Source organism: Prionailurus bengalensis, chromosome C1 (assembly GCF_016509475.1).
Source record: "Prionailurus bengalensis isolate Pbe53 chromosome C1, Fcat_Pben_1.1_paternal_pri, whole genome shotgun sequence".
Classification (NCBI taxonomy): domain Eukaryota; kingdom Metazoa; phylum Chordata; class Mammalia; order Carnivora; family Felidae; genus Prionailurus; species Prionailurus bengalensis.
This window is the reverse complement of record NC_057345.1, coordinates 24,319,743-24,345,391: the sequence shown is the minus strand read 5'-3', so window position 1 is coordinate 24,345,391 and position 25,649 is coordinate 24,319,743. Positions and strand designations below refer to the sequence as shown.

The following is a 25,649-nucleotide window of genomic DNA, read 5'->3' as shown; positions in this document are numbered from 1 at the left end:
GATAACATTTTAATCTTCACTTCCCAGGTCCTCTGAAATATTGTGCGGATCACACTTTGAGAACTCTAAGGAATTAATTGCTGGGCTGTAGGCAGGTTAATGTTAAACTTGACGAACTAGTACCATGTGATGCCAACATTTAAATTTTTTTTCATTTCATTAAGAGAAATTTTAATTTATATATATATATATATTTTTAATGTTTACTTAGTTTTGAGAGAGAGACAGAGCACAAGCAGGGAAGGGGCAGAGAGAGAAGGAGACACAGAATCTGCGGCAGAATCAGCTCTAGACTCTGAGCTGTCAGCACAGAGCCCTATACAAGACCCGTGAGATCATGACCTGAACCAAAGTCGGACACTCAACCGAGCCACCCAGGTGCCACTTTATTTTTCAATATAATTTATTGTCAAGTTGGGTAACATACAGTGCTCTTGGTTTTGGGGGTAGACTCCCATGATTCATCACTTACATACAACACCCAGTGCTTGTCCCAGCAAGTGCCCTCAATACCCATCACCCATTTTCTCCTCTCCCCTACCCGCCCCCCCATCAACCCTCAGTTTTTCTTTGTATTTAAGAGTCTCTTATGGTTGGCCTCACTCTCTGTTTGAAACTATTTTTCCCTTCCCCTCCCCCGATGGTCTTCTGCTAAGTTTCTCCAGTTCCACATGAGTGAAAACATGTATCTTTTTCTGACTGACTTCTTTCACTTAGCATATCATCCTCCAGTTCCAAACATGTTGCAAATGGCAGGATTTCATTCTTTCTCACTGCCAAGCAGTATTGCATTGTATATATAAACCACATCTTTATGTGATGTCAATTTATACTATCCTAGCAATACACAACAGGCTTCTGTTGATCTATACCTTATTACCTGGAATTTTCACTTTTGCCAATCTACTCTGTATAGTAAGTTCTTTCACTGAGATAAGGATTTGCATATCCCAGATTACTAATGAGGTAAGATTTCATGTTTATTAGCTATGTTTCTCCTTTTGTAAAAAATCCATTTGTGCATTTTGAATATTTTTCTATTGAATTATTAGCCCCTTTCCTATTAATTTGTAGCTCTTTAGATATTCTAGTTGTTAATCACTTGTTGGTTATGTGTGTTACATATATCTTCCAGCAGGGCACCTGGGTGGCTCAGTCAGTTAGGCGTCCGACTCTTGGTTTTGGCTCAAGTCCTGATCTCAACGGTTCACGAGTTCAAGTCCTGATTCAGGCTCTGCGCTGACAGTGTGGAGCCTGGTTGGGATTCTGTCTCCCTCTCTCTCTGTCCCTCCCCACTTGTTTTCTCTCTCTCTCTTTCAAAATGACAAACAAACAAACAAATAAATAAATAAAGTGTCTTCAAATATCTTCCAGCAGTTTGAAGCTTTTTAGTTTTTTTGATTTTCACCTTATGGAGTTAACAAGAAGTTTTTCATTATAATGTAGTTAAAAATGTTCTTTTATTCTTAGCTTTTTGTTATTTAATAAATCCTTTACTGCTCCCAAAGTCAGAAAGATAGCTTCTTATGTCTTCAAGAGATTTTATTTATTTGGTATTATTTTTATTTTTCCAATTTATTTATTTTTGAGACACGGAGAGACAGAGCATAAGTGGGGGAGGGGCAGAGAGAGAGGAAGACCCAGAATCCAAAGCAGGCTCCAGGCTCCCAAAGAGTCCAATGCAGGGCTCGAACCCACAAACCACTGAGATCATGACCTGAGCTCAAGGTGGAACGCTCAAATGACAGAGCCACCCAGGTGCCTGCCTCTATGTCTTCTAGAGGTTTTAAAGTTTGCCTTTTACATGCAAATGTTTCATCTATGAATTTAACTATGTCTATATATGAAATAGGGATTCAATTTCATTTTTTTCCATGTGGAAAATCAACTGTCCTAGCACGATTTACTATGCCACTCCTATCGTCAAGAAAATCACCCTCTGTGACCAAGTTTAGTGTTAGAATCTCTACTATTGGTCAATTTCTATCTTGCTTCAATCACATTTTTTTAAACAGATTTTTTTTCTTTAACGTTTATTTATTTTTGAGACAGAAAGAGACAGAGCATGAACGGGGGAAGGGCAGAGAGAGAGGGACACAGAATTGGAAGCAGGCTCCAGGCTCTGAGCTGCCAGCACAGAGCCTGACGCGGGGCTCGAACCCACAGAGCACAAGATCATGACCTGAGCTGAAGTCGGACGCTTAACTGACCGAGCCACCCAGGTGCCCCTAAACAGATTTTTTAAAATTAAAGTTTATTTATTTATTTTGAGAGAGAGCATCAGCAGAGAAAGGGCAGAGAGGGAGAGAGAATCCCAAGCAGGCTCCACACTGTCAGCGCAGAGCCAGACACAGGGCTTGAACTCACGAACCACGAGATCATGACCTGAGCTGAAATCAAGAGTCCGATGCTTGACTGAGCCACCCAGGAGGCCCTTAACAGATTTTATTTTATTTATTTATTTAAACATTTATTTATTTTTGAGAGAGCAAGACAGAGTGTGAGTGGGGTCAGGGCAGAGAGGGAGACACAGAATCCGAAGCAGGCTCCAGGCTCTGAGCTGTCAGCACAGAGCCTGATGTGGGGCTCGAACTCACGAACCATGAAATCATGACCTGAGCTCAAGTCAGACGCTTAACCAACTGAGCCACCCAGCCGCCCCAACAGATTTTATTTTAAAGTAATCTCTAGACCAACATGGAGATCGAGCTTAACCCTGAGATCAAGAGTCGCATGCTCTATCCCTCCAATATCCCAGTTTTTAAATAAAATTTTAACAAATCTCTTCATTTGGTAGAGCTGGTCCTCCAATCATAAACCTTGAGAAGTGGGCTGGCTCTTTTTTGAGTTTCAGAAAATCTGTATCAGCTTGCCAAACCTTAAACAAATGTTATTGGGATTTAAATCAGAATTACTGTTACCAGTATTGAAATTCCATATTCATGAAATGAGGTCATGTGGGTCTTTCCCTCACCCTCCCTTTTTTGGTTTGATTTCCTTTTTATTACTATTATGTTTTTTAAAATGTTAATTTATTTTTGAGACAGAGCATGAGTTGGGGAAGGGCAGAGAGAGAGGGAGACACAGACTCAGGAAGCAGGCTTCAGGCTCCGAGCTGTCAGCACAGAGCCCGACGTGGGGCTCAAACCTATGAACGTGAGATCATGACCTGAGCCGAAGTCGGATGCTTAAACGACTGAGCCACCCAGGAGCCCTTAGTTTGTTTTCGTTAATGCTACTCAATAGATTTAAAATTTTCTTCACAAATGGTGCGCCTGGGTGGCTCAGTTGCATCGGTTAAGCGTCCAACTTCAGCTCAGGTCATGATCTCATGGTTTGTGAGTTTGAGCCCCACTGTTAAATATTATCCAATCATTTTTCTGCATCTACTGAGATGATATATGGTTTTTCTCTTTAAAAGGCATAATGAATGAACTGAACTAAGATTCTCTCTTTTTTTTAAGGTTTTTAAATTTTTCTTTTTGAGAGAGAGAAAGGGGGAAGGGACAGAAACAGTGGAAGTGAGGGAATCCCAAGCAGGCTCCACACTCATTGTGGAGCCCTACATGGGGGTCAATCTCATGAACCGTGAAATCATAACCTGAGCCAAAATCAAGAGCTGGACGCTTAACTGACTGAGCCACCCAGGTGCCCCAAACTATAGATTTCCTTTCCTTTTGAGAGAGAGAGAGAGAGAAAAAGAACTAGTGGGGGAGGGGAGAGAAAGAGGGAGAGGTAGAGAATCCCAAGCAAGCTCTGCATTGTCAGTGCAGAGCCTGATGCAGGGCTTGAACCCATAAACCTGAGATCATGACCTGAACTGAAGTCAGGCACTTAATAGATTGAGCCACCCAGGTGCCCCAGACTACAGACTACCCATGATAAGCCCCACTTGGTCAGGATAAATTATACCTTTTATATACTGCTGTTTATGTTTTAATATTATTTGGAATTTTTGTATCCTTATTCATGAGTGACAAAAGAAAAGTATAGGATCTTCTCATATTATTCTTTGGTGTAATTATCAAAAGAAGTATCCCCTCTTTTCCTGTTTTCTGGAAGTATGAAGAGTTAAATAGCTTATTTATTAAAAATTTGGCAAAACTCCTACAGCAATTTCTTACTCAACACATCTCTGGAGGCAAGGGAAACAAAAGCAACAATGAACTATTGGGACCTCATCAAAAGAAAAAGCTTCTGCACAGTGAAGGAAACAATCGGCAAAACTAAAAGGCAACCGACAGAATTGGAGAAGATATTTGCAAATGACATATCAGATAAAGGGTTAGTATCCAAAATCTATAAAGAACTTATCAAACTCAGAAAACAAACAATCCAGTGAAGAAATGGGCAAAAGACATGAATAGACACTTCTCCAAAGAAGACATCTAGATGGCCAACCGACACATGAAAAACTGCTCAACATCACTCATCATCAGGGAAATGCAAATCAAAACCACAATGAGATACCACCTCACGCCTGTCAGAATCGCTAACATGAACAAGTGAGGCAACAACAGACGTTGGCGAGGATGTGGAGAAAAAGGATCTCTTGCATCGCTGGTGGGGATGCAAACTGGTGCAGCCACTCTGGAAACAGTATGGAGGTTCCTCAAAAAATTAAAAATAGAACTACCCTACGACCCAGCAACCACACTACTAGGCATTTATACAAGGGATACAGGTATGCTGCTTTGAAGGGGCACATGTACCCCAATGTTTATAGCAGCACTATCGACAATAGCCAAAGTATGGAAAGAGTCCAAATGTCCATCGATGGATGAATGGATAAAGATTTGGTGTGTGTGTGTATACACAATGGAGTATTACTCAGCAATCAAGAAGAATGAAATCTTGCCATTTGTAACTATGTGGATGGAACTAGAGGGTATTATGCTAAGCAAAATTAGTCAGAGAAAGACAAATATATGACTTCACTCATATGAGGACTTTAAGATATAAAACAGATGAACATAAGGGAAGGGAAGCAAAACTAATATAAAAACAGGGAGGGGGACAAAACATAAGAGACTTTTAAATATGTAGAACAAACAGAGAGTTACTGGAGGGATTGTGGGAGGGGTGGATGGGCTAAATGGGTAAGGGACCTTAAGGAACCTACTCCTGAAATTATTGTTGCACTATATGCTAACTCATTTGGATGTAAATTTTAATTAATTAATTTAAAAAAATTGGCAAGACTCCTCTGTAAAACCACTTAGATCTGGCATTTTCATTGTGAGAACAGTCTTTGCTGCTAATTTAATATATGTCATGATTATAAGGCTAGTCAGACATCCTATTAGAGTCACTTTTAGTAAGTTATGTTATTCTAGGAATTTGTCTTTTCAATGGTGTGCATAAAGTTGTTAATGTTCTTTTTAATTTCCTTAGTTACTTGTAGTTCTTTTTTTTTCATTTCTAATATTATTTGTATCCTCTTTTATTCTTTAGAAATCTTATAAGATTTGACTAATCTTAGTCTTCTGAAAGATTCAAATTTTGCCTGTTAATCCTCTCTACTGTATGATTTCTTTCTAAACTGTGTACCTAAGTCATTAATATTCAGACTTTGTATTTTGCTTATTATCTTCCTAAAAGTCTTTTTAATTTCCTTCAAAATAATATTTTCATTGTAATTCACTTCTGAATACCAAATTTCCCTTGGTTTTATTTGAACCATGAGTGTTTTTTTTAATCAGTAATGTTTGGGGACTTACTTTTCTGTTATTATTTCTTTAAACAAATTTTTTTTTAGTATTTATTTATTTTTGAGAGACAGAGCATAAGCAGGGAAGGGGCAGAGAGAAAGAGGGAGACACAGAATTCAAAGCAGGCTCAAGGCTGTGAGCTGTCAGCACAGAGCCTGACATGGGGCTTGAACACATGAACTGTCAGATCATGACCTGAGCATAAGTCAGATGCTTAATCGACTGAGTTACCCAGGCGCCCCTCTGTTATTTATTTCTAATATAATTAATCACACCGTGATCAGAGTCTCAAGGGTTCTTTTAAATTTACTGATCTTCCTTGAGTTATGATTGGGCTATGTCCTGATAAACCCACTGTTAAGATGATACTGGTTAAGTTAAAAATACATTTAATACACGTAACCTACTGAATATCATAGTTCAGCCTAGCCTACCATAAATGTGCTCAGAATACTCTTTTAGCCTGTAGTTGGCCAAGCAAAATCATCCAGCACAAAGCCTATTTTATAGTAACATATTCACTATCTCATGTAACTTACTGAACACTACACTGAAAGTGAAAAAAGGAATGGTTGTATGGGTACAGAATGATTTAAGTTTATCAATTGTGTACCCTTGTGATCACGTGGCTGACTGGGAGCTGTGACTCACTGCTGCTGGCCAGGATTGGGAATGAGTATTGTACCATATGTCACCAGCCCGAGAAAAGATCAAAATTCAAAGTAATGCTTCAACTGAATGTGTTTCCGCTTTCATATCATAGTAAAGTTGAAAAATTGTTAAGTTGAACCATCATAAGTCAAGAACCATTGGGGCGCCGGGCTCAGCCTGCTTCGGATTCTGTATCTCCCTCTCTCTGCCCCTCCCCTCCTCATGCTCTGTCTCTAAAAAATAAATAAACATTAAAAAATAATAGTAAGTCAGGAACCATCTATATCGAGATTTGCTTTTTCGGCTCAATATGTATACAAATTATGTAAGTGCCCCATGTGTGCTTGAGAAAAATCTGTATTCTTTAATAATTGTGCATGGCATTCTATTAACCATATGTCCATTAAATCAAGTTGTTCACCTTGTTATTCAACTCTTCTATTACTTTACTAACTTTTTTCTTGACTTATCAACAGTAAATGTATCCATTTCACCCTGTAGTTTTATTTTGCTTTATATATTTTATGACAATTTTATTAGAGGTACATACATTTAGAACAGTCTGTCTGAACACCAGTTCCTGTTGTTGTTGTTGTTGTTTTTTAATTATTCCTTATAATTCCTTTTTGTCTTATTTTGTTAGGCATTACAAATATAGCTATCACTTCCATTCCAGCCACGGTGGAATAACAGGGATTGGATTTATCCTCCTGCTGTAAACTTGTTTCAGGTATTGGACACAAGGCACTGAAAATCTGTGATCCCCAAGAGGGTGAGCCCTAACTTATCTCCTTGGCTTTCTGCCTGGAGGCACGTTCTAGACCACTGAGCAGGAAGACGGTTACCAAAGAGCAAAGCAATCTCACCAGTTGAGGAAAGAGATCAAGGAGATTAAGACAGCTGGAAATTGTGAGGCAGAGTTCCAGAGAAGAGCAAAATACACGAAAAAAAAGCTCAGGAAATCTGCTTGGGGTTCCCTTAAATCTGGGATAGAGACTAAGGATGTACAGGTGTGAGGTGAAGAAGCTTCATGAGTCAGGCAAAGAGCAACGGGGAAGCTGTAAACTCAACAGTTCCCAGAGCTCACACAGGGCTGGAAAGCATTTGATGAATCAGAATGGAGATTCCTCACTGATCACTCAGGTCATACAGTGAACCCTAAAAAGGGCTATGCCTTAAGAGTAAGATCAAACTATCCTTAGAGGGGTGCCTGGCTGCCTCCATCAGAGTAGTGCGGGACTCTTGATCTTGGGGTCGTGAGTTCAAGCCCCAGGATGGGTGTAGAGATTACTTAAATATATAAAACTTAGGGGGGGAAAGTCCCTAGACAAGACTACTAACAAAGCTTCCAAACAACACTTCAACTGATCAAGTGGGCAGAATGTAACAACTGCCTATAAGGCTCTACATCCTTAAAAAAAAAAAAAAAAAAAAAAGACAATAAAAATTACATCAAAAATCCAATTAAAAACTTGTAGATATGCCAAGAAGCAGAAAAACATGACACACCCACAGAAAGAAGAAAAATCAATCGAGACAGACCAAAAATGATGCCACAGTGGCTCATGCGATGTTTATCAAATGGCCTAATTTATCTGTAGCTGCATTCACAGGGGAAAAAGTGGGGGGTGAGGAAAGTTGACAAAAAACTTATGAAGAAACAAAGAGTGAAACATTTCCAAACTTGATCCCATAAACCCAAGAAATCATGATAAACCTTAAGAATGGTAAAAACAAAGAAAATCATACTAAGGGACATCATAGTCAAATTCCTGAAAACCAGTGATAACGAAAATCTTAAAAACAGCTAGAATGACTCATTACATGCAGAAGACCAAAGATAAGAATGACCTGACTTCCTGTCAGAAACTATGCAAGTCAGGGAGCCTGGGTGGCTCAGGTGGTTAAGCAACTGACTCTTGGTTTCAGCTCAGGTTCAAGCCCCACATCGGGCTCGGGCTCCATGCTGGCGGTGTACAGCCTGCTCAGGATCCTCTCTCTCCCCCTCGCTGTCTGCCCCTCCCTCCCCTACTCTCTCTCTCTTTCAAAATGAATTAACTTAAAAAAAAAAAAAAAGAAACTATGCAAGTCAGAAGATAATGAAATACAAAATTGTATTGAAGGAAACCTGTCAAACTAGAATTCTATACCCAATGAAATTACTTTCAAAAAATGAAAATGAAATAGGAATCGACTTCTTCAAACAAAACCTGAGACTTTGTCTCTAGCAGACAGGCATTGAAGAAATACAATAGCTGGAGTGCCTGGGTGGCTCAGTTGGTTAAGTGTCCGACTTGGGCTTGTGTCATAGTCTCACAGTTTGTGAGTTCGAGCCCCATGTCAGGCTCTATGCTGACAGCTCAGGGCCTGGAGCCTGCTTCAGATTCTGTGTCTCCCTCTCTCTCTGCCTCTACCCCACTCACACTCTGTCTCTCTCTCAATTGAAAATAAATAGAGGCGCCTGGGTGGCTCAGCTGGTTGAGCGTCTGACTTCGGCTCAGGTCACGATCTCCCAGCTCGTGGGTTCCAGCCCTGCGTCGGGCTCTGTGTTGACAGCTCGGAGCCTGGAGTCTGGGGCCTGCTTTGGATTCTGTGTCTCCCTCTCTCTCTGCCCCTATCCCACTCCCATTCTGTCTCTCTCTCAAAAATAAATAAACATTAAAAAAAAATTTTTTAAAGAAATACTACATTTAAGTAGAAGGAAAATTATGCCAGATGGTAACTCAGATCTTCACAAAAGGAAGGATACTAGAAATGGTAAACATGTAAGTACATATAAAATAAAGTCTTCCCATTAAGAAACTTCTTTAAAGGTAATAAGCCAATAATGGAGATAAACAGGGAAGTATGGCCCATTTGAAGGGACAAAATAAATTGACAAGAAACTATCCCTGCTACTAGAGATAGTAGACAAAGACTTTCAAACAACTGTCTTAAATACAAAGAACTAAAAAAAAAAAAAAAAAAAAAGACAAACAACTAAAGGAAATCAGGAAAGCAATGCAGAACAAAATGAGAACAACAAATAGAGAAAGAATCAACCAGAGGTTCTGGAGTTGAAAGGCGTCTGGTTGGCTTGGTTGAGAGGAGCATGTGACTCTTGATCTTGGGGTTGTGAGTTTGAGCCTTATGCTAGGTGTAGAGATTACTTAAATTAATTAATTAAAAAAAAAAAGGCAGTTCTGGAGTTGAAAAGTAACTAAAGTTAGTTGAAAAATAACTAAAATGAAAAATTCACTAGAGGGACTCAATAGCACACGTGAACAAACAAGAGGACCAACAAACTTGAAGACAGGAACACAAATTATGTACTCTGAGGAGAGGAAAGAGTGAAAAGTAACAGAGCCAATGGAGTCCATGGAATTCCAACAAGCATATCCAAAAAGTATTACGGGAGTCAAAGAAACAGAAAAGAAAGGGACAGAAAAAATTTAAGAAATAATACCAGAAAACCTCCCAAATTCAATGTAAAACATGAATCTACCCATAAAAATATTCAATGAATCCCAAGGAGGATAAATTCAGATCTACATCTAGTCACATAATCAAACTATTGAGAGCCAAAGACATAGAGAATCTTGAAAGCAGCAAGGGAGAAGTGACTCATCACATACAAGCCAATTTCCCATTAGAAACCATGAAGGCCAGAAGGCATTGGGATGACACATTTAAAGAACTGAAAGGGGGGGGAGAAAGCCAAAGAATTCTACATTTGACAGAATTGTGCTTCAAAAACAAGGGAGAAATTAAGACACTTCTAGATAAACAAAAGCTGACAGAGTGTGTTACCATGAGACCTGCTCCACAGGAAATGCTAGAGAGAGTCCTTTAAACTGAAAATGAAGTGAAATGAAAGGACACTACACAGTAACTTGAAGCCAATAAAGGTAACTATATGGGTAAATATAAAAATCAGTATTATTGGTTTGTAATTGCTTTTTATCTCCTACATGATTTAAAGAACAAGTGTATAAACTAATCACAAATTTATGTATGTTACTGGGCATATAATGGGTACGTGTAAAGATGTACTTTGTGTGACGGCAACAACATAAAGGGGGAATTGGAGCTGTACAGAAACAGATTTTTTGAAGTTGGTACCAATTCAAACTATATAGCTATAAATTTAGAATGTTAAATGTAATCCCCATGGTAACCACACCATCTAAAAAAAATACATATACAAAATAGAAATAAAAAATAAACACGAAAGGAAATGAAAAGGGAATCAAAACCATTCACTACATAAAATTAAACTAAACACAAAAGGCAGTAATTGGAGGAAGAGGGGGACAAAAAAAGTAGAAGACCTAAAGAAAACAAAGAATAAAATGCCAGAAGTCCTTCCTTATCAGAGTAATATGTGTAAATGGATTAAACTCTTAAGTTATTATATGCTGTCTACAAAGACTTACCGCATATCCAAAGACACAAACGGGTTTAAAGTAAAAGGATGGAAAAAAATATTTCAAGCGGGGCACCTGGGTGGCTCAGTCGGTTAAGCATCCGAGTTTGGCTCAGGTCATGATCTCACAGTCTGTGAGTTTGAGTCCCGCGTTGGGCTCTGTGCTGACAGCTTGGAACCTGGAGCCTGCTTCAGGTTCTTGTGTCTCCCTTTCTCTAACCCTCCCTGTTCATGCTCTGTCTCTCTCTGTCTCAAAAATAAATAAACATTAAAAAAAATTTTTTTTAAATATTTCAAACATATGGTAGCCAAAAGAGAGCTGGAATAGCTAACCAATATCAGACAAAAAACCTTAAGTCAAAAACTCTTATGAGAGATCAAGGACGACATTATATATTGACAAAACGGTCGATTCATTAAGAAGATATAATAATTATAAAACATATATGCACCAAAACAGAGTCCCAAAATATATGAAGCAAACAAACATGGTCAGAAGTGAAGGGAAAAATAGTTCTACGATAGTTCTTGGAGACTTCCATACACCACTTTCAATAATGAACAGAATACTTAAATAGAAGATTAATAAGGAAACAGAGGACTTCAACAACATTATGAATCAGTCAGACCTAAAAAGACATAGAACACTCCACCCAACAATAGCAGAATATACCTTCTCGAGTGTACATGGTACATTCTCCAGAATAGACCATGTTAGGCCACAAAGAGTCTCAATAAATTCTCAATAAATTTGACCATACAGAATGAAGCTAGAAATTCAGAAATATGTGGAAACTAACAACATACTCTTAAATAATAAAGTTGGAAGACTCACACTTCCTGATTTTATAACTTCCTACAAAGCTACAGTAATCAGAATAGTGTGGTACTAGCATAAGGATAAACATACAGATAAATAGAATAAAATTGAGAGTGTAGAAATAAATTCATACATCTATGGCCAACCAAATAATTTTGATAAGAGTGTCAAGTCCATTCAACGGAATAAGAATACTCTCTTCAAAAAATATTACTGGGACAACTAATATCTAAAAGGATGAAGTTGGACCCCAGGCTTACACCATACACAAAAATTAACTCCAAATGGATCAACAACCTAACTATAAGCTAAGACCATAAAATACTTAGAATAATACATAGAAAAAAAAATTTATGGCCTTGGATTTGGCAATACATTCTTTTACTAGGACATCAAAAGCACAAGCAACAAAAGACATTAACAAGAAAGTGAAAAGACAACTTACAGCATGGGAAAATTATTTCCAAGTCATGTATCGTATCTGGTAAGGGTTTAATGCCAAGAATATACAAAGAATTTCTACAGTTCAACAACAAAAAGACAACCCAATTTAAAAATGGACAAATAATTTGTATACATTTCTCTAAAGAAGATATATAAATGGCTAATATGCATATGGAAAGATGCTCAACATAGTCTTAAGAGAAATGCAAATCAAAACTACAACGAAGGGTGCTTGGGTGGCTCAACAGGTTAAGCTTCCAACTTTGGCTCAGTTCATGATCTTGCAGTCCATGAGTCTGAGCTCCACGACAGGCTCTGTGCTGACAGCTAGGAGCCTGGAGCCTGCTTCCAATTCTGTGTCTCCCTCTCTCTCTGCCCCTCCCCTGATCATGTTCTGTCTCTGTCTCAAAAATAAACAAACATTAAAAAAAAAATACAATAAAAAAAAAGAAACTACAGGGGTGTCTGGGTGGCTCAGAAGGTTGAGTGTCTGACTTTTTGGCTCAGGTCATGATCTTGCTGTTTGTGAGTTCGAGCCCCGCGTCAGGCTCTGTGCTAACAGCTGAGCCTGGAGTCTGCTTCTCATTCTGTGTCTCCCTCTCTCTTTCTGCCCCTCCCCTGCTGTGCTCTCTTTTTCTCCCCAAAATAAATAAACGTTAAAAAAAAAAAAAACCCAAAACTACAATGAGATTTGATTTCATGCCTAATAAATAGCTATAATAAAGACAAAAGAAAACAAAATACCAAGTGTTGGCAAAGATGTGGAGAAATTAGCATCTGGTGCATTCCTGGTGGGACTGTAAATTCTACACTTTTGTATATCTAAAAAAATTGAATGGGGCGCCTGGGTGGCTCAGTTGGCTAAGCGTCTGACTTCATCTCATGGTTCGCTGACTTTGAGCCCAGGGTCACTGCACTGACAGTGAGAGCCTGTTTGGAATTATCTCTCTCTGCCCCTCCTGTGTGTGCACTCTTTCAAAATAAAACAAAAAAAATTTTTTAAAAGCTAAAATGGTGAGTTATATTATATTTTACCAAAATTAAAAAAAAATTTTTTTAATGTTTATTTTTTTGAGAAAGAGAGAGAGATAGAGTCCAAGCAGGGGAGGGGGGGTAGGCAGAGAGAGAGGGAAACACAGAATCCAAAGCAGGCTTCAGGCTCTGAGCTGTCATGATGCACAGAGCCCAATGCGGGGCTCGAACTCATGAACTGTGAGATCATAACCTGAGCTGAAGTCGGATGCTTAACCAACTAAGCCACCAAGGCGCCCCTTTACCAAAGCTTTTTGGTTTTTTTTTTTTAATTTTTTTTTAATGTTTATTTTATTTTTGAGACAGAGAGAGACAGAGCATGAACAAGGGAGGGTCAGAGAGAGAGGGAGACACAGAATCTGAAGCAGGCTCCAGGCTCTGAGCTGTCAGCACAGAGCCCGACGTGGGGCTCGAACCCATGGACTGTGAGATCATAACCTGAACTGAAGTCGGACGCTTAACCGACTGAGCCACCCAGGCGCCCCCCTTTACCAAAGTTTTAATTGCAGCATACCTCTGCCAATTAAAACTAACACCGAATCCCTGTTCTATATATGTTTTTTTAGATACCATATTTGTCTATTTGCATTCACCAGTTACAGGGCCAATTATATTAACTCTATTTTCTTATTTTCTGTGTTCTTTTTTAAGTGTTGGCACTTAAAAAAGTTGACATGGGGCTCAAACTCATGAACTGTGAGATCATGACCTGAGCCAAAACCAAGAGGGGACACACTTGACCAACTGAGCCATTCAGGTGCCCATTACATTGTGTTCTTGATGTTTCAGCATTTGGGACCTTTACAGACCCAGGGACAGACTGCCCCTCCCATGGCTAATGCCTAAAGGTAACAACTTGCCTAACAGCAAAGTCCAGAGCCATATCTCCTCCTCTACCTTGCCTATACACCCAGGAGACAATATTCCTTCACTTTAATCATCTCTTGGTGAGGTAGTAGGCAAGTAGATACCACTCCTACAGACCAAAATCCTTTGGATTAATTCAAAGTTGCCAGTCCTAAACAGTTTACTCTGCCCTGCCTTCACTTTCCCTCAGAAACCTTAATAAAGTCTCTGGCCTAGGGTTGAGCTTCGGCTCAGGTCATGATCTCACTGTTCGGTTCAGTTTGTGGGTTTGGGCACCCATTGGGCTTGCTGCTGTCGGTGTGGAGCCTATGTTGGATCCTTTGTCTTCCTCTGTCTGCCCTCCCCCTGCTTGTGTGTTCTCTCTCTCTCTCAAAACACACACACACACACACACACACACACACACACACACACACATACACAGACAATATATATACATATGTATATATATACATATGTATTTCTTCTGTAACCCTGCACGCATGCAGTGGCTTCCTGAGACCTGTGAGTGTAACAAATGTATTCCTTCCATGCCGCATTCCTGTCTCTTCCTGTGGTCAGAGAGGCTTTATCATACCTTACCCAATATTTACATTTTTAAAACAATCTCACTACCTAAAGACCTGATGAAAGTGAAGCTGATTATGTTAACCCACAAGTCCTTTAGAGGCCTTTCTGATTCTCTGAATTTCTAACTGGAAATTATCAAGAGTATTTATTGCTAATGGGGTGAAAAATAAGTTTTACAGGCACACAGAACGAACAACTAAGATTGCCCCCTTTGTAGCATGGTTGGGGAATTGTAATGAGAGTTTAAAAAGAAATCTCCTAAGAAGATGGGGCTGCTTCTTCAACCAGGAAATCATGTTGGGGGTGGAAACAGAATAAGGAAGTACATAAATGGGGGGGGGGGGGGAGAAGAGTCTATTAAGAGAATCTGAGTGAAAGAGAAATGAAAATGGAAGTTGAAGAAAGAGCTGAATTCCGGAGCTAGAGAAACTGAGGAAATGAAACTTCAGAGAAGGCACCTTCGTCATTCTGTAAAGTAGCTTGGTGAACCAACTGCGGCGGTAGGGTCTTAAAATGTGCAAGCCTACACACCCACTTGGCAAGTCCCAAGTGAATTTATTATTAAAAAAAAAACGTTCTAGGCGAATGCAGTGGCCTCCCTTTGGGGTTACTGATTACCCCTGTGCCTGGAGACTAATAGGCACAGGACAGATTCCTAAAGGCAGGACTGTGGACCGCTGTCCCCCATTACCTGACACATGGTTTTTCATGACTCTGAGCCTGGGCTCTCCCAGGGATCTGTCCCTTCCTTCGAGCAAAGCTGACAACAAAGCTGGAAGGAGAACCAAGATGTGCTTCTTTAGTCACCATGGTGACAAGAAACCATCACAAATATTTGCTTGTGACTTCACTGGAGAAGGCAGGCAAGGGAGGTTAGATTGGAAGAAGGAACAACCACAGAAGCATATCTGGAATCAGCAACCAAAGGAATGCTGGGCTCTCATTTAGGGACCAACAGGCAAAGGGTTTGTTTTCATCATGCACTCCCTTACTGGATTCTTAAGAAATCCAGAATACAAATAACCTTTTCTAGCATCTGACTGTCTTAGACAGCCTTTGGGTTTTCTTAGTCAAGGAATTCTCTCAAAGTGAATAGGTCCCTGAAGTTATACCTCCCATTTCTTAGGAAATAAGTGGCTAATGTTGCAGTGTACTCTCTAAACGTTTGGAACCAAGGGACGAGCAATGATACAAAACAGGCACAGACCCTGTTATGTCCTGAATTGTACCCTGCCTACAACTCATATTTTTAAGTTCCGGCAGACAAGGTCTTTTTATTTTTTTAATGTTTATTTTTTTCTTGAGAGAGAGAGACAGAGTGTGAGCAGGGTAGGGGCAAAAAGAGAGGGAGACACAGAGTCTGAGGCAGGTTCTAGGCTCTGAGCTGTCAGCACAGAGCCCAATGTGGGGCTTGAACACAAGGACTGCAAGGTCATGACCTGAGCTGAACTCAGATGCTTAACCGACTGAACCACCCAGGCACCCCCAGACAGGGTATTTTTAAAGAAGTGATACTGGGGTAAGGCCCTAATCCAATTATGATTAGTGTCCTTATAAAGAGAAGATTAAGATATAGATGCACACAGAGGGAAAACATCACGTGAACATGAAGACAGCCACTGATAAACCAAAGAGAGAAAAAGGCCTCGGAAAAAAGCCAACCCTGCTGACATCTTGATCTCGGAATTCTAGCCTCCAGAACTGTGGAAAAATAAATTCCTGTTGTTTAAGACATCTTGGCTGTGGTACTTTGTTTTGGCAGCCCTAGCAAAATAATATAAGCTCTGACTGATTAGAATCAGAGTCTTTTTTTAATTTTTTAAAATGTTTATTTATTTTTGACAGAGAGACAGAGCATGAGTGGGGTAGGGGCAGAGAGAGGGGGAGACACAGAACCTGAAACAGGCTCCAGGCCTGGAGCCTGACATGGGGCTCAGACTCACGGATTGCTAGATCATCACCTGGGCCGAAGTTGGATGCTTAACTGAGCCACCCAGGTGCCCCCAGAGTCTCTTTTGAGATTCATACAACTTTAAAATTATGCACATGTTCTCAGAAAAAGGCATACTACATATAGCCAGCTATCCTGTGTGTGGGATGGGAATGATTCTACTACACCTTCAAGCTCACATCCTGTATACCTGCTGGCTCTAGGACTTTCCAAATCAAAGCCTTATGTTCATGGTCTGTACTTCAAAAAGCTACCAAGCAATCACTTGGCATCTGCCTAGAAAAAGCCCAAAAGAGCTATATTTAGTAAATAAGGGAACTAGCATTATTTTCTAGGTAATGACCTGACAATCTTCAACGGAGATGGGACTTGGAACACTACGAAGCAGTCAGTCCTTTCAAATTAGTTCCCTTGCCCTGGTGTTAAGCTGAGTGGCCGCTGATCACTGCAGAAGGAAGCTTTCTAAAGAAATGTCATTGTAGCTGCCTGGGCATCAAGGATGAGCTGAGGCTTTAAATCATGCAGACTCACTGTTGGGCATATGCTACAATTAGGAAGCTTTACAACTCATCATGATGCATTAAAGGTTACTTAATGATAGTGGGAAGAGGGATAAAAAAGATAAGTGGTTATCTCTCAATTTAAGGCCTCTTCCTTCAAGAAAGAAATCTGATTCCCCCTAGGCTAAAAAAATGGCTTTTTTTAGTTGGCCTCTCATACCTTTCACTAGGAATTATCTAGCTAATATGTATCAACATAAGATTCCTGGGTTGGGGGCCCCTGGGTGGCTCAGTCAGTTAACTTCAGCTCAGGTCATGATCTCACAGTTCCTGGGATCAAGCCCTACATCAGGCTCTGTGCTGAGAGTGCAGAGGCTCCTTGGGATTCTCTCTCTCTCTCTGCCTCTCTCTTGCTTATGCAAGCTAGCACGTGCTCTTGCTCGTGCTCGCTTTCTCTCTCTCTCTCTCTTTCACACACACACACACACACACACACACACACACACACACACACACACAGAATCCTGGGTTAAAATACTATGGCCAGGGGCGCCTGGGTGACTCAGTCCGTTAAGCTTCTGACTTCAGCTCAGGTCATGATCTCATGGCTGCTGAGTTCAAGCCCCGCATCGGCCTCTGTGCTCACAGCTCAGAGCCTGCAGCAGGCTTCAAATTGTGTCTCTCCCTCTCTTTGCCCCTTCCTGGCTCACACTCTCTCTCTCCTTCAAAAATAAACAAACATTAAAAAAACAAAACAAAAACAAATACAAAAACTCCACTACGGCCATATTCCAGTTAATTTAAAGGAAAGGAGAGGCGCCTGCGTGGCTTAGTCAGTTAAGCGTCCAAATCTTGATTTTGGCTCAGGTCATGATCTCACGGTTCATGGGACTGAGCCAAGTCCTGCTTGGGATTCTCTCTTCCTCTCTCTGTCCCTACACCACTCACACTCACTCTCTATAAAAAATAAATAAATGAACATTTAAAGAAAAGAAAGGAATAAGAGTATACCAGGATATAGAGTCCACAGCCTTAGCAGGCTAGTAACAATTGCTAATGTGCCAAGCTTTTTGTAGACATAATATCTGATCTTCACAATAATCTTGAGAATCCATTTTACAGATGAGAAAAATGAGACTCAGAGGGTAACTAACAAGCCAGGAAGCTAATCCATCAACCTTGACCTATTTGATTGTAAACTCCAGGTTCTTCTCATTTCCCAAAAAGGTAAGCTATTGGTAGCAGCAAATCCATCAGAATTCTCAGTTGGGGGTTACTCTATCTCCGATAAAGAAACAAATTTGCTCACATCCCAGGTTTTACAGGACAGTTTTAATATTACATCAGGGACTGCCTTCATACTCAGTTTTTACAACATTGTGCCAGCCAAACAAAATCTGACAGGGGCTAGGGTGAAATCAGCGGTTTTAAACTCTTGGTTTGAGGACAGTAATTAAATAGCAATTAATAGCTAAGGAGCCAGGTTCAGAGGTGTTATGACTCACACAAGATCATTCAACTATTAAATTGTGAACCTGGGGGGGTGCCTGGGTGGCTCAGTTGGAGAAGCCGCCAGACTTCAGCTCAGGTCACGATCTCGCAGTCTGTGGGTTCAAGCCCCATATCAGGCTCTATGCTGACAGCTCAGGGCCTGGAGCCTGCTTCGGATTCTGTGTCTCCCTCTGTTTCTGCCCCTCCCCCACTCATGTTCTGTCTCTCTCACTCTCAAAAATAAACAAACATTAAAAAAAATTGTGAACCTGGGACTGGGATCTAGACCCTCTAATTCTAAAGGCCTCCACTTTTCATCCAACCTCTGAGAATTCCATTCTTTCCAACCCCCCCCAACACACATATATTTCTATTCAATTTGGCTCCTGCCTTTAGACTAGGTTCTGTCTATACTGATCTATGTACTCAGTCATTTTAACTTGAGAATTACTGGCAATCGATTCATTAATTAGTATTCATACGAAGAGGGAGCAACTGAAAACTGCCAAGATGTTTGTCTAAAGAGATCTCCCTCTCTCTCTGCCCCTCCCCTGCTCTTGCTTTGTTTCTCTCTCTTTCTCAAAAATAAATAAATATTAGAGAGAGAGAGAGAGAGAGAGAGAGAGAGAGAGAGAGAAAGACATAGGATCCAAAGCAGGTTCCAGGCTCTGAGGGGTCAGGACAGAACCCAACATGGGGCTTGAACCCACAAACCACGAGATAATGACCTGAGCCAAAGTCAGAGGCTTAACTGACTGAGCCACCCAGGTACCCCGTATTTATTTTTAAAAATGTTTATTTCTTTATTTTGGGGTGGGGTGGGGGAGAGAGAGGAGGAGAGACAGAGAGAGAGAGAGTGAGAGACAGAGAGAGAGAGAGAGGGAGAGAATCTTAAGCAGACTCCATGCACAGTGTGGAGCCAGATATGGGGCTTGACCCCACAACCTTGGGATCATGACCTGAGCCAAAATCAAGAATCAGAGGCTCAACCAACTGAGCCACCCAGGCGCCCCTAAAGATTTTATTTTAAGTAATCTCTACACCCAACATGGGGCTGGAAATTACAGTCCAGAGATCAAGAGTCACATGCTCCACCGACCGAGCCAGCCAGGTGCCACACCACCTGCAATTCTTTATCCTGAGAAGCAGCCAGTCACTTGTGAGTGCATCTTTTCATTTACCACCCCCCATCCAAACTACTGCCCCATTTCTCTATTCTCATGAAGACCAAAATAATTTTTCCGCTCCCTTTTTATTATGAATTATTTAAGCACTGAAAAATTGAAATAGCATAATAAACATCTATAAACTCTCCTTTAAGATTCAAAAGTTTTTTTTAAATGTTTATTCATTCATTTTGAGATAGAGGGTATGAGCAGGCGAGAGGTGGAGACAGAGAGGGAGACAGAATCCAAAGCAGGGTCCTTGCTGTCAGTACAGACCCCAAAGCAGGGCTTGAACTCATGAACTGTAAGATCACGACCTGAGCTGAAGTCAGACACTTAACTGAGCCACCCAGGCACCCCTAAGATTCAATACTTTTTAACAATGCCCTATTTGTTTTACTCCGTCAGATGTACAAATGATATTTTACAAATATTATACACATTTTGTTTTATATTTTTTAAAGTTTATTTAATCTCTACACCCAAAGTGGGGCTCAAGCTCATGACCCTGAGATCAAGAGTCACATGCTCTTCTGACTAAGCCAGCCAGGCACCCCAAACTGAACATACCAAAGTTGTAAATGGCACAACTTGGCACTTCACCCTTATTACTTTAGTATGTGCCTCATAATAAGGACCTTCGTACATAACCACAATTTCAAACCTAAGAAAATTATCCAAACACCTATTATCTAGTCCATACTCAATTTTTCTTATTTCAAAATGATTGTTATAGCTAGTTGGCTTTTTTTCAACCCAAACCAGAATCCAGTCAAGGTTCACCCACTGTATTTAGTCTTCTAAATTTTATTATGGAGAATTTCAAATATGTACAAAAGTAGACAGAAGAGTAAATAAAGTGAATCTCAATGCAATCCCTCAGATCCAATAATCAACTAGTAGCCATTAATCTCTGTTTCTATCTACACCCAGATCCTGAATCACTTAAGCAAATTCCTGACATCTCATCTATATATACTTCAATATGTAGCTTCAAACAATATATATTTTTAATTACATTATCATTGGCAAAACACTCAGATCAATAGAACAGAATAGAGAACCCAGAAATGGACCCACAAACATATGGCCAACCAATCTTTGACAAAGCAGGAAGAATATCCAATGGAATAAGGACAGTCTCTTCAGCAAGTGGTGCTGGGAAAACGGGACAGCAACATGCAAAAAAATGAACCTGGACCACTTTCTTACACCATACACAAAAATAAACTCAAAATGGATGAAAGACCTAAATGTAAGACAGGAAGCCATGAAAATCCTCCAGGAGAAAGTAGGCAAAAATCTCTTTGATCTAGGCCACAGCAACTTCTTACTCAACACGTCACCAGAGGCAAGAGAAACAAAAGCAAAAAAAAAAACCATCGGGACCTCATCAAAAGAAAAAGCTTCTTCACAGTGAAGGAAACAATCAGCAAAACTAAAAGGCAACAACTGACGGAATGGGAGACAATATTTGCAAATGACATATCAGATAAAGGGTTAGTATCCAAAATCTAAAGAACTTATCAAACTCAGAAAACAAACAATCCAGTGAAGAAATGGGCAAAAGACATGAATAGACACTTCTCCAAAGAAGACATCTAGATGGTCAACCGACACATGAAAAACTGCTCAACATCACTCATCATCAGGGAAATACAAATCAAAACCACAATGGGATACCATCTCACGTCTGTCAGAGTGGCTAACATTAACAACTCAGGCAACAACAGATGTTGGTGAGGATGCGGAGAAAGAGGATCTCTTTTGCACTGCTGGTGAGAATGCCAACTGGTGCAGCCACTCTGGAAAACAGTACGGAGGTTCCTCAAAAAATTAAAAATAGAACTACCCTACGACCCAGCAATTGCACTACTAGGCATTTATCCAAGGGATACAGGTATGCTGTTTCGAAGGGGCACATGTACCCCAATGTTTATAGCAGCACTATTGACAATAGTCAAAGTATGGAAAGAGTCCAAATGTCCATCGATGGATGAATGGATAAAGAAGATGTGGTGTGTGTGTGTATGTGTATGTACACACACATACACACACACATACATACAATGAAGCATTCATTACTCGGCCATCAAAAAGAATGAAATCTTGCCATTTGCAACTATGTGGACAGAACTGGAGGATATTATGCTAAGTGAAATTAGTCAGTCAGAGAAAGACAAATATCATATGGCTTCACTCATATGAGGACTTTAAGATACAAAACAGATGAACATAAGGGAAGGGAAGCAAAACTAATATAAAAACAGGGAGGGAGACAAAACATAAGAGACTCTTAAATATGGAAAACAAAGAGGATTACTGGAGGGGTTGTGGGAGGGTGGATGAGTTAAATGGGTAAGGGACATTAAGGAATCTACTCCTGAAATCACTGTTGCATGATATACTAACTTGGATGTAAATTTTTAAAAAATTAAAAAAAAATTACATTATCATTATTCCAACATTTGGTCGCTTTTAATCTACAAAATCCCTATCCTCTCCCTCAATCCTTTAAAAAAAATTTTTTTTTGTTTATTTTTGAGAGAGCGCATGCGCATGCGCAAGCGCAGGAGCAGAGAGAGAGGGAGACACAGAATCTGAAACAGGTTCCAGGCTCTGAGCTGTCAGCACAGAGCCCAATGCGGGGCTCAAACTCACAAACCCCAAGATCATGACCGGAGCTGAAGTCGGATGCTCAACCGACTGAGCCACCCAGGCACCCCTCCCTCAATCCCTTTATTTACTTGTGATACTGACTTTGTGAAGACTAGGTCAGTTGTCTTAACGAATGCCTCACATTCTCATTTTTTTGTCATTAATTTATGCCTATCTCCTGTGTTTCCTGTAAAATGGAAGTTAGGTCTAGAGGCTAGAACAGATTCAGGTTCACAATATTTTTTTGGCAAGAACACATATAGGCGATGCTTTGTGTTTCATACTCATCACATTAGGAGACATGTAATGGTAGGCTGCCTAAATGATCATAAATTTGGTAAGATGGTAACCAGATCCCTCCTGAAAGTCATCTACAGGGCTCCTGGGTGCCTCAGTAGGTTAAGCATCTGACTTTGGCTCAGGCTGCGGGTCCTGGGTTCAAGCCCAGCGTCAGGCTCTATGCCCTCTCTGGGACTCTCCCTCTCTCTCTGTCCCTATCCTGTTTGCACACACTCTCTCTCTCTCAAAAGTAAATAAACTTAAAAAAGGTCATCTACATATCCTAAGTCTACATTCACTTTGATTTTGTTCTGACATGTTTCTTGAATATTACGTATTTTGTGTGTAAGATATAAAGCACAATGAAACGACCATTATTAAAACAGGTATTACCACTATTGTTGAATCTGTGTGCTTGCTGTTCATTCTTCTAACTCTTCAAACCTGACTTCTACTCCTTCTATTCTACAGAAACTGCTTTTATCACGTTCACCAACAACCTCACTGACATATTTAACAGACAGAAATTTCTGGTCACTTCTTAAGCCCTCAATATTAATCACTAATCCCTTCTCTTGGAGAAGGTTCTCTCTTGGCACCACTTCCAACCTCACCCAGTCTTCTCAGTCTTCACTACATCTAGATACTGGTTTCTATCTTTACTCTCTTTCTAGGCGATTTCATTCATTCCCATGATAACTTCCAAATTTATGTCCCAAGTGCAGCCTTTTCCCTTGAGCTCCAGACCCATATATTCAACCACGTATCGAAATCTTTACTTTGATATACAAAACTAGCTCCATTTATAACTTCTGCTCACCCCCCTACCAGCAACAGCATTTGCAAGTTACTCAACCCAAAACCTAAGTAAAAGCCATCCTTGATTCCTTCTCTTCTCTCTCCTCTTTCATCTAATCTCTTAACAAAACCTGTCCGTTTTATCTCTAAATGTATCTTGAATGTATTTACATATCTATCAATTTCTGACCCCCACACCATCCAGGTCACTACCATATCTCACCTGGCTACTAAAAAACAACCTGCCTCTTCCTCTCTTCCCCCTTACTCTCCATCCGTCACCACAATAAAACCAGAGAGACCACTGCTAGGTATTTAGAGGCTGTTTCCGGGTGTAGTCTTTACATTTCCTGTTTTCTTTCTGCCCACAATGCTCTTCCCTAGCTCTTAGAATTGCTAGGTCCTTTCCTCATTACCCTAACCCAAAGTAAGCTACTCTATTTTTGTCAGAACACCTGTTTTATTTCCTTTATTACACTATTTACAGTCTGTGTCTCTTCTCTTCCGTAGGATGTTTTAAGTTCCGCAAAGGCAGGGACCTTTGTTGTACCTCCAGCATCTATGGTTATCATAGATACACAAGAATTTGTTAATGAGTCACTGTTCAAATATTTATTCAATATTTACTGAACACCTACACTGCCCCAGACACAAGGCTTAGCTGTAAGAGTTGCATAATAAGTGTTCACCAGTAGGTGAAGAAATGTACAGCAAAGAAATCTTCTGTGACTGGAGTGAGCAGAATTCCCAAAGGCAGATTTTAGAAGGGTTTCTTCCAGAATTGACAGAAAGCCGAATAAAAAAGAGTTGTAGGGGCATCTGGGTGGTCAGCTTCTGACTCTTAATTTTGGCTCAGGTCTGATAGTGAAGCCTGGTTAGAATTCTCTCTCCTCTCTCTCTCTTCCTTTCCCCTGCTCTCTCTCTATACATAAATGAACAAACAGCACCCCTACGCCCCATGCAAAAAAAAAAAAAAAAATTTGTAAAACAGCAGGACACGGGGACCTGGGTGGCTCAGTTGGTTAAAATGTCCAATTCTTGGTTTAAGCTCAGGTTATGGTCTCATGGCTTGTGGGATCAGCACCACGTAGGGCTCTGTGCTGACAGTGCGAAGCCTGCTTGGGATTCTCTCTCTCTGCCCCTCCCCTGCTCGCACTGTGTCTCTCTCAAAATAAATAAATAAATAAAAACTTAAAAAAAGGATAATATACCATGCTGTTCACCTCAGTCAAAAAATGAAGCTATTAAAAAAAAAAAGGACACACGCTTCAGAAAAAATTTTAGACTACTAAATCCAGTGACCTTGTCAATGTTGATTCTGTTTGACTTTCTAATTTGCCAGATGATCACCTTTGCCTTCTCGAAACTCTACCCATGATTCTGACAGCTCCACCCTATCCCAGTTCTACCTTTCCTACCAATCCTCAGGTTTCATACTGTGTTCCTCTTCAATGCCCATCTCTCACTCTCAGTGTGCATCAAAGTTCTACCTTTGGTCCTCATCACAGCAGGAGCAGCTCCCACAAGTAATCTTCCCCAGCTTCAACCTCCACTTTTTAAAAAAAATTTTTTTCTAATGTTTATTTATTTTTGAAAGAGAGAGAGAGAGAGAGAGTGCACATGAACGGGGAAGGGGTAGAGAGAGAGGGAGACACAGAATCCGAAGCAGGCTCCATGCTCTGAGCTGTCAACACAGAGACCTATGCGGGGCTCAAACTGATGAATTGTGAGATCATGACCTGAGCTGAAGTCGGACGCTCAACTGACTGAGCCACCCAGGTGCCCCTTCAACCTCCATTTTTATACCAAGAACCAAATCCCTACTGTCTCAGCCTCCTGCCTGAAAGTATATTTCCAAATGCCTACTGGCTATATCTCCACCTCACCCTCTCTTTAAGCCAGTTACTTCTCGTATCTTCCCTAGTTCAGTTAACGCCATTACCATTCACCTGGCTTTAGAGTCAGGCATGAACTTCCTCCTCCCCAAGCTTCAACAGATAAACAGATTTTTACCTGTGCTAGAGTCTCTCCTTAACCAAACTCTATCCAGCCTCCTTTGAAACTTTTCTCAACCATGGCCTAATAACAGTTGAACAAAACACTCATGGTTCCCAGGATGACCCTAGCCCCCTGCCCTTAAAGTGCCTGCTTAAGAAAATCTCAAGGTTGCAAAAAGAGTTTACTGTTTGTTCCACCAACACCTGAAAACAGGGCCCCTGTCTCCCAGGCTCTGTGGGAGGGTAGGAGTCTAATGTCAGTAAGCACCAGTTAGCAAACCCAGATGGGTTTCAGATAGGCCAACCCCT

At 40.5% G+C, this 25,649-nt stretch overlaps 1 protein-coding gene across 2 annotated transcripts in view; it reads right to left on the bottom strand.

Moving 5' to 3' along the window:
* The window catches only part of KPNA6 (karyopherin subunit alpha 6), a 65,591-nt gene that overhangs the window by 20,584 nt on the left and 19,358 nt on the right, over positions 1–25,649 (bottom strand). Inside the window, exon 1 of one of the 2 annotated variants that reach the window (XM_043574383.1) lies at positions 15,192–15,319. The exons of the other annotated variant lie outside the window; for it this stretch is intronic. Coding sequence (XP_043430318.1) covers positions 15,192–15,210 — 19 coding nt within the window. The 5' untranslated portion in view covers positions 15,211–15,319. Of the gene's footprint in view, positions 1–15,191; positions 15,320–25,649 lie in introns of those variants that run through there. 2 annotated transcript variants of the gene reach the window in all.